Source organism: Armigeres subalbatus, chromosome 2 (assembly GCF_024139115.2).
Source record: "Armigeres subalbatus isolate Guangzhou_Male chromosome 2, GZ_Asu_2, whole genome shotgun sequence".
Taxonomy (NCBI): domain Eukaryota; kingdom Metazoa; phylum Arthropoda; class Insecta; order Diptera; family Culicidae; genus Armigeres; species Armigeres subalbatus.
This window is the reverse complement of record NC_085140.1, coordinates 428,695,964-428,706,113: the sequence shown is the minus strand read 5'-3', so window position 1 is coordinate 428,706,113 and position 10,150 is coordinate 428,695,964. Positions and strand designations below refer to the sequence as shown.

Sequence of the window (10,150 nt, the reverse complement as noted above, 5' to 3'; positions counted from 1 at the left end):
TATTGGTGTTAAATTCACTTCGTATGGAACGATTGAAGCAAAACAAAAGTGCGGCCCGTGGGCCGCAAGGTAATTTTACTTTGACCATGTCGTACAGAGTGATTTTAACACCAATATTCATTTTAATATCTTCAGCTGATAGATATATTTGAAAGCTTTCGTCCAAGTACTAACTTGTAATGTGGAAGCTCTTTTTTGTTGTATGACAAGCAAATCAAGGGAAAAAACGCACAAAATGCTGAGCACCACTGATCTATACTGCCAATTGTCCTATTAAGTCACATGTCCTTATCGGCCAAATCTAGGGATTTTTTTTTCAAATAGGCGTAATTGTATTTGACCTCGAAATTTTAAAAGGCTTATACTCTCTCTATTTAGCATATTTTGTTCAGCTGACGTTACTACCAGATAGATGTGAATCCATTCTTTCTGCTGGGTACATTATTTGACGAAAATAATTTGAATGAAGCACACAATCGCCGTTTCAAAAACAAAGGTCAAAATCAATTACGCCCATTTGAAAAAAAAACCTGGAAATGTCCTATTCGGCCAAATGACCGATTCGGCCAAACGTCCAATTCAGTGAAATGTCCTTTTGGCCAAATTTCCTATTCATCCAAATATCCTGTTCGGCCAATTGTCCTATTCGACCAAATGTCCAATTCGGCCAAATGACTCTCTGCCAGATAGGTTTCGGCCTAATGGTTTGTTTGGCCTAGTGGCATTCGGCCGATTGGGTTTCGGCCAAACGACCCTTACCCGTCCATCAAGAAGGTCACATCAATGCATAACTCACAGCGCGGTCCTCTGAACGTTGACACTTGGCCTTTGTTCAACAGGACAACGTTCAACACCGCTAGCGACTCTAGCAGGATGGATCACTAGCGTTGGTGAACCGGGAACCCCAGTCTTCGGCCCACGCATTTATGTCACTTACTACAACTAACGGTTTTAATTAGATCCGCCTCGAGATTATCTTCAATCTTACTGATTTACACTCCATCGTAAAGGACAGTAGCAGCTACAAAAATAAACTTCGTTCATGGCAAAACCCACATTGCGAGAAGATAATATTATCACCTGGATGGGTACCGCGCGGGCAGCAGGAACTATGTCCAAGGGCTTGACGATCCCTCCCCAGGCCATCTGCGAGTTGTGGGGCTTGCCTAGGATGTGGTGGGGTTTGACAGTGGGCCCTGTTAAACCTCTATAAAAAGCTGCATGTATCCGCAAGTAGGCCCCACCAAAGCGACCGTGTGCCGCTCAAAGCGCACAAGCCCAAGTCCTGGTGTTAGGTGGGACGCTAAACAGCCCTGACACGACGGCCCTCCGACGAGACAGGAGGTTTGCGCAGGCCCAATAAGCCGCCTAGAAAACCAATCATTACGAACAATATAAGAGATAATGCGACTCGATATAATCGGCAAAGACCTAGGCGACGAATACAGGATCACGATTGGAAGCTTGGAACATGGAATTGCAAGTCGCTAGGTTTCGCAGGTTGCGACAGGATGATCTACGATGAATTACATCCCCGCAACTTCGACGTCGTGGCGCTGCAGGAGATTTGCTGGACAGGACAGAAAGTGTGGAAAAGCGGGCATCGAGCGGCTACCTTCTACCAAAGCTGTGGCACCACCAACGAGCTGGGAACCGGCTTCATAGTGCTGGGTAAGATGCGCCAACGCGTGATTGGGTGGCAGCCAATCAACGCAACGATGTGCAAGCTGAGCATTAAAGGCCGTTTCTTCAACTATAGCATCATCAACGTGCACTGCCCACACGAAGGGAGACCCGACGACGAGAAAGAAGCGTTTTACGCACAGCTGGAGCAGACATACGATGGATGCCCACTGCGGGACGTTAAAATCGTCATCGGTGACATGAACGCACAGGTAGGAAGGGAGGAAATGTATAGACCGGTCATCGGACCGGATAGTCTGCACACCGTATCGAATGACAACGGCCAACGATGCATAAACTTCGCAGCCTCCCGCGGAAAGGTAGTCCGAAGCACCTTCTTTCCCCGCAAAAATATCCACAAGGCCACATGGAGATCACCTAACCAAGAAACGGAAAACCAAATCGACCACGTTCTAATCGACGGTAAATTCTTCTCCGACATCACGAACGTCCGCAGTTACCGCAGTGCGAATATTGAATCCGACCACTACCTCGTTGCAGTATGGCTGGGCTCAAAACACTTGACGTTGTACAACACGTGTCGAAGTCGGACGCCGCGGCTTAACATTGGGCGTTTATAAGACGGTAGTCTAGCCCAAGAATACGCGCAGCAGCTGAAAGTGGCACTTCCAACGGAAGAGCAGCTAGGCGCAGCGTCTCTTGAAGATGGCTGGAGAGATATTCAATCCGCTATTGGTAGCACCGCAATCGCTGCACTTGGCACGGTGCCCCCGGGTCAGAGAAACGACTGGTATGACGGCGAATGTGACCAGTTAGTGGAAGAGAAGAATGCAGCATGGGCGAGATTGCTGCAACACCGCACGAGGGCGAACGAGGCACGATATAAACAGGCGCGGAACAGACAAAACTCGAGCAGGAAGATCGAGACCGTGAAGAAACGGAGCAACTGTACCGCGCTAATAACGCACGAAAGTTCTATGAGAAGTTAAACCGTTCACGTAAGGGCCACGTGCCACAGCCTGATATGTGTAAGGACATAAACGGGAACCTTCTTACGAACGAGCGTGAGGTGATCCAAAGGTGGCGGCAGCACTACGAAGAACACCTGAATGGCGATGTGGCAGACGAAGATGGCGGTATGGTGATGGACCTGGGAGAACGTGCGCAGGACATAATTCTACCGGCTCCAGATCTCCAGGAAATCCAGGAGGAGATTGGCCGGCTGAAGAACAACATAGCCCCTGGGGTTGACCAATTACCAGGAGAGCTATTTAAACACGATGGTGAGGCACTGGCTAGAGCGTTGCTGTGGATCATTACCAAGATTTGGGAGGAGAAAGTTTTGCCGCAGGAGTGGATGGAAGGTGTCGTGTGTCCCATCTACAAAAAGGGCGATAAGCCGGATTGTAGCAACTACCGCGCAATCACATTGCTGAACGCCGCTCACAAGGTACTCTCCCAAATTTTATGCCGTCGACTAGCACCAATTGCAAGGGAGTTCGTGGGGCAGTACCAGGCGGGTTTTATGGGCGAACGCTCCACCACGGACCAGGTGTTCGCCATTCGCCAAGTACTGCAGAAATGCCGCGAATACAACGTGCCCACACATCATCTATTCATCGACTTCAAAGCCGCATATGATACAATCGATCGGGACCAGCTATGGCAGCTAATGCACGAACACGGTTTTCCGGATAAACTGACACGGTTGATCAAAGCGACGATGGATCGGGTGATGTGCGTAGTTCGAGTTTCAGGGGCATTCTCGAGTCCCTTCGAAACCGCAGAGGGTGCCGCAAAAGGTGATGGTCTTTCGTGTTTGCTATTCAACATCGCTTTGGAAGGGGTAATACGAAGAGCAGGGATTAACACGAGTGGTACAATTTTCAATAAGTCCGTCCAGCTATTTGGTTTCGCCGACGACATAGATATTATGGCACGTAACTTTGAGAAGATGGAGGAAGCCTACATCAGACTGAAGAGGGATCGGACTAGTCATCAACACGTCGAAGACGAAGTACATGATAGGAAGAGGTTCAAGAGAAGACAATGTGAGCCACCCACCGCGAGTTTGCATCGGTGGTGACGAAATCGAGGTGGTAGAAGAATTTTTGTACTTGGGCTCACTGGTGACTGCCGAAAATGACACCAGCAGAGAAATTCGGAGACGCATAGTGTTTCCAGCCAGTCGTACGTACTTTGGACTCAGCAAAACGCTCCGATCGAATAGAGTTCGCCGCCGTACAAAACTGACAATCTACAAAACGCTCATTAGACCGGTAGTCCTCTACGGACACGAGACCTGGACGATGCTCGTGGAGGACCAACGCGCACTTGGAGTTTTCGAAAGGAAAGTGCTGCGTACCATCTATGGTGGGGTGCAGATGGCGGACGGTACGTGGAGGAGGCGAATGAACCACGAATTGCATCAGCTGGAGGACCGAGCCGAATGGAGAAGACTCTTATATACCGCACAGGCCACTTCGGCCTTAGTCTGAATAAATATAATATGGATGGGTACCGCCCACAAATCCAGATGGCTACCATTCCGGAATTGTCCGCGATCGAACTGCCGTATCCAGCAGGGATGCGGTATGGGTTGAGCAACAAGGCTACATCAGCTTTACACTCAATAACCAATTGTTGTAGTAGCATTTGTGCTGCCTCGCAGTGGTTTCAGTTTAAATGTGCTACTTGCATAGGGCGACCATATGGTATCCTGTAGAAGTCCTCCCTTTTCGATAGAAATCGGATGTCCTTCTTTTGTGCCAAAATGTCCTTCTTTTTAAGTATTTTAAGAAAATAACATGGTTATGGTTATAATGGACAACTTTTTCTGAAGAAATTTTCATTTACTAAAAAATACTATAACAGATAATTATTCGCTAATAAAACGTACAGTTTTACATGTTTGCTTTCCTTGCTTTCCAAACTATTATCCATTCATATTTTGAATAAATTCAATGTTATCAACAAACATACAATGCGTGAATTACAATGATGCAGGTGTAGGAGATATACAAAGATTCGAAATTAATGTTCAAGATTATAAGCTTAATGATGGTTATGAAGACGGTGCTCACAGTTTATAACTGGAAAAGTATTTAATAAAGTACAAGCTACGAGTCGACAATACCCCAGTTGGAGTTGTAATATCAATAAAGGAGGAGAAGAAGAAAAAGAGGAAGAAGAAGATATCATACTTGCAACTTTCTAACTGTAAAATTCTTAATCAAATGACAAATGAAAAATCGATTAATGTAAAGTCAAACACAGGAATATTTGTATTTGTATTCTTCCGATGTCCTCCTTTCGACCCAAATGTCCCCCTTCATGTGGTCACCCTATACTTGCATGTCTTCTAGAGCCCGGAAAGGCCTCAACACATGTGGGGTGTCTGATGTCTGTGTGTATGACAGATCAGACACCTTGGTGATGCTTGACAGATTCGAACTAAGTGGTTTTCTGCTTTACACCTAAGGCACAGCTTACTGCGATCAGGTCCCCTACGGTCATTAGATTTATGACTGTGGGCAAGATACCTGCTATAGACTGCCTTATGTTCAACGACCACACCGACCAGCCCACTTTCAGTTTAGCCTTAGGGGCTCCATACACATGACCTCTGTCAGAGATACTTGGAGTGAGCAACCTGCATTTCCTCGAAACTTTGACGTAACCGAATTGCGAAGTGCGCCCTCCTGGTCTCCGACCTCAGTCATCTAATCCAGGCCTTTGCACTTGATGATCGAGACTGGACATAGGGCTCTTACATGAAACCCATCTCACAGAACCTCAAGTAGACGACGGTATTTCCAGCTATTTCAGTCATTATGATAAGCTAAAACGGGTTTTGCGTCAATTATCCGACGTTTCGTATTTATTACTTCAGGGATTTAGAGGCTTAAGAAGTTGTAATAAACACCGAAACGTCGGATAGTTGACGCAAAACACATTTTAGCTTATCATAAAGCCGAAAAATACTGTCGTCAATAATCAATCAAAGTCGAAAGCAACAATCAAAACTCAAGTATAAGAATAAAATAAATGAAAAAGCTCATCGAGTATCTGTGTGGAAGGGTGATTGGGTCTTTATATCAAACTTGCTTTGATATTTTTTAACTGATCATTACATTAAAGAATAATGTAACCAATACTAGCCACATTGTGGTGATAATTCTGATCACACGTGCCCCTTGAAGATTGGAAAAGGATAACAAAAATGTGTTATTCATTTACAAAGCACGATACTTAAACTGAATTAGTACACTCTTCATTCGTCAATAATTTACTAAATTCAGTTGATGAACAGATGCAAAATAAGTAATCAGTTCTAGCTTGTGAAATGTCATTCACTCACGCGGCTGCACGTTTACGAAACAATGCCGCTAGGCATGCATCTCGCATTCACGTTTTCCACTCAGTAGCACAAACGATTTAAAATGCGCCGTTGGTTCGGGAAAACCAGCAAACCACTACCGATTTGTGAACGAAAGCGACTCAATTAAGCATCATGATCTCAATCAAATGGATCATCGCTGCAGCCATCAGTATGTGTGCCACGATCACTTCTGCTCAAAACTGTTGGCACATAATCAACGTTCAAACCGGCCAATATCTGCAACCCTCAAACTCACCCAACATAGACGATCTGCGGTACGTTTGGCTGTCACACAACCGGACGGGCGCATCCTACTGGAGTATGATTCCGTTGGAGCATGGAAACTTCCACATTGTGAACCGGAAATCCGGCCTGTATTTGGGGATGCTTCCGAATGAAAGTTTTGCAGTACTAAAAACGCTTGGGAACCATTCCAAATCTGGGAAGAGTCAGCTTACGAAGAATTACCAATTCAGGCTTCACGACAAGCCAGGGGAGATTGTGAGTACCGCTAGGAGGACTTCTTTGTTTGCGGCTGTTGGAGGAGGAGGATTAGACGGGAAGGTTAAAGCTATGGAGCGATGTGGACTGCCTCAATGTCAGTGGCGCTTCGAAGGGCATACCTGTGATTGAACACTTTATTTATTTTCAACAATAAATTTCTGTTACGCACCAGATTGTTTGGTAATAGTTGGCAAATGGATCGGTGGTTATTTCGACAGTGCTGCCTCCTTGGCCGTGCGTTTGTACATACAGGAATGCGTTGCTCAATGCTGACTGTAGCTGGATCTTAGACGCACCTTCTTTGGTGTTGATCGGGCGGAACTGGAAAGAACGATCGAGTGTTTCGTTGAGCACTAGACGAGTTCCGTTGGAATCCGCTTTCAAGAAATCCAGTTTGTTGGCATTTTGGATGAAGTACACCCCTCCATAAGTGGGCTCCATTTTCCATAGGTAGTTACCAGGTGGGTTGCTTGAAACGGTAGCATATTTGGTATTATTTGTGGCGTTGAAAACATCACTCGATACCAAAGATTTCCCGGTGGCATCATGAGTGATTTTGTAGCATTTTTGTCTCGGTTGCGGTGGAGGATAACAGTAGCGGTTGTAGTAACAGGTTCGATAGCACGGGTATTTATGAAAGTCCCACGGAGTGCAACCTTGTTGAGTTGAGCAACCAACGGCATAGCACCCATTAGAAGGTGGAACGTACAAACTGGAACAGATTTTCAGTAGGATAAGTGACAGTACTATGATGCTTCGACACACCATCCTGGAGTAGTTGGAGTCTCTATTTGAAATGAAACCGTAACCGTCTCAATAAAGATTGATCAAGACTAATTGAACAAAGCAAGTGTTCCATGTTTGCTGTATCTGTTGTGCAGCTTTATTCAAATATTGCATTATCCATCTAAATGTATATCAGATTGTTTCCAATCAAATGCATACATCACGCAAGAGCTTGTATGGTTTTTTTTACCTTTCTTGTACATTAAGTGTAGGGTCTTGTACATTAAGATAGGGGCCGGTGACTTCGTGGAGGGCCATATGTGTATCAACGCTGTAGCCAACCAGGTAGGTGTACATTAAGTGTATTTAAATTTTATTTAACCATATTTCCAATATAAACATTGGTAAACGTTTTCAGAATATTTTGCTGAAAAAATAGTGGAGAATTGGAGATAAGAAGAATCACTGCACTCAGCACATATTCAGTTGAAGTGTCATTCACATCCCATCTAAAACTTCCTTAAACACGAAATGAAATTTTTGCTTTCTTCTGTAGTTCTGTGTTTCTTGTTAATAGTATTTTCTGTACTCGCAAATTCCAACAATATAAAATCAACACGCAACTTATCTCGAGGTACTTTCGCCTACTTTGCAAGTGTTAATACCATCCTTACCTGTGCACGATTTCCACTGGATTCTTTTGTACACAGATTCGCTTTACGTAGCTTCGCTGAATCAAAATACTCGTCACTGCATTCCAATCACTTTTCCCTCGAATTCTTATCGGGGGATTATTTAAGCACCCCAGCTTACAGTTCATTCTATTTTTCACGAAAATCAGCCAAATCCGCTATTTTATTATTCCACCCATGCACCAATTGAGACTAAAGTGATTCTCCATTCTCAAGAAAATAAAATTTCGCTTTGTTCCCATTTAGTGGCCCTACCTATATTGGCTACCAACTATAGCAGCACCGAAGAAGCTAACTATCTTTCGTTTTCGATTCTCGTTCTTTTTCCGATTTTTTAGATGGCTTCCAACAACGGCGACATTTCGCAGACACTCTTAACTATTGCTGCCGTTGGCTGAGGCTGCTTTCCCTGGCGCACTATCTCCCTGATCCCGGGTGGGTGCTTCCGGTCCTCGTTGTTTCCATTCGCTGCCCACGTTTCCACTCTCGGCGGTCACAACATGGGTGAAATTTAAAATGTAAAATCTTGAAAATATAATTTGCATATTTTATAGAGCTGATATTTATTCAAATTGAAGTTTAAAAGATAATACAAAACGGTATTTTGTCGTTGATGCTTTTGTTCCCCAGCTTCTTGTGGGTCGCTGAAAAAGAGCAGATTTTCGTCTTCACTTCAAGACAGTAGTGCCGGGGCGATGACAGCCCGAAAGAATCACCAGGACCATACTATAGACACAGCAGCTTCAATAGATGAGCTAAAACTAAGGTGAATGAACACGAGCCTAAGGATACAAAATACAAAAGCCACTCTAAAAATCCTGCTCGTCTACGGTATCTATTGTATCTATAGACCATACGCGATGCAGAAGTATCACATCCGGGCAGGCGGATCGCAATCTGTCCCTGTAATGTGGAAGCAGCAACCAAGGTAGATTTCCCTCCTACTAAGTATAGTTTGCCTAGTTTGAGCTTCCGCTATCTCGGTCTGGTTTGTCTTCGCTATTTTTTCGCATAAAACGATGATTTTGATAGCTGACTGTGGGGATACGGCTTGAGCTGTACAAAAGTAGCTCTTGGAGCCGCATTACTTGCCCGTTATTAAATTTTGGCAAACGAATCACAGAGGCCAAGAGGCAACAGAACATTTTTTTCGTCCTTGATGTAAGAAAACCAATGCAGTGGTGGTGGTTATTCTTTAATCGTTGTTATGTTGGTTTACGATCTACTAATTGATAAAACAGTTAACATTAACAATTTACTTTAATACTCAATTTGAGTAAATCGTTAATTGTCTGAGGTATATAGGATGAAAATGGGCTGCAAAATGGTGGGTTCACATCAAGGAAGGGGCGCCAACAGAGCTCTGTTCCCCACAAGTTTCTATCTCACGCTTCCACGGGTCGTCCGATGACAAAAGTCCGCCAGCTAAGGGTTGTGTACTTAGTTGGTAGTGCAGCCTGGACACTGCTGTCCTTCTGACATCAGCTAGAGTTAGAAGGTACGCCTCGAGCGTCTGTTCACCAGGAGGTGCGGTTCAAAAAGCGTCTGCCTGGTACCCAGCGGTTGATTGACGAAATGCTGTATCGTGTCAGCTATACCTAAGGTGGCAGCCCCACCAGCGGTAACGCGACCCTGGTAAGGTAGCTTACTGAAGCCTCTCAAATACCACGAAAAATGGAGATAGAAGAAAAAGGGAACGTAATTTTTGGCAACCGACCCGGCAACGAAATAAGGACTATGATTGGAAACTCGGTACCTGGAATGTCAGGACCCTAAATGAATCTGGACGAGTGAGCCTTCTGACTCGCGAACTGCAGAAGGTTGGAGTCAACGTAGCTGATATTCAAGAAGTCCGATGGCTTAGATCTGGATAACGTGAATTCCGAGCCGTGGACCCCACGACCAACACTGCATTCAGGTATAACATCTATCACAACCCTATGGGCCCTCCTTAGCCGTGCGGTAAGACGCCGTGCGGTAAGCAAGACCATGCTGAGGGTGGCTGGGTTCGATTCCCGGTGTCGGTCTAGGCAATTTTCGGATTAGAAATTGTCTCGACTTCCCTGGGCATAAAAGTATCATCGTGCTAGCCTCATGATATGCGAATGCAAAAATGGTAACCTGACTTTTTTTTTTTTTTTTTTAATTATTTATATAGTATAAGAGTTACATACATTGATTATAATACATTACCCAACACTAC

General features: G+C 44.7%; 1 protein-coding gene and 1 long non-coding RNA gene across 2 annotated transcripts; one reads left to right on the top strand and one right to left on the bottom strand.

Annotated features, from left to right (window-relative positions):
* Positions 1 to 6,668: 6,668 nt before the first annotated feature.
* On the bottom strand, positions 6,669 to 7,342 carry LOC134217911 (uncharacterized). The gene has a single exon (XM_062696749.1). It carries the CDS (start codon positions 7,295 to 7,297, stop codon positions 6,674 to 6,676), a length of 624 nt encoding a protein of 207 aa, XP_062552733.1. The 5' UTR covers positions 7,298 to 7,342; the 3' UTR covers positions 6,669 to 6,673.
* A 118-nt stretch (positions 7,343 to 7,460) lies between these two features.
* On the top strand, positions 7,461 to 8,984 carry LOC134217912 (uncharacterized). The gene is made up of 3 exons (XR_009981183.1): positions 7,461 to 7,600; positions 8,286 to 8,465; positions 8,578 to 8,984. It is a non-coding gene; the product is annotated as an uncharacterized LOC134217912 (long non-coding RNA).
* Positions 8,985 to 10,150: the final 1,166 nt, after the last annotated feature.

Coding starts and splice junctions, on each gene's coding strand:
- LOC134217911 (XM_062696749.1), bottom strand. CDS start 7,297: ATGGTGTGTCGAAGCATCATAGTACTGTCACTTATCCTACTGAAAATC.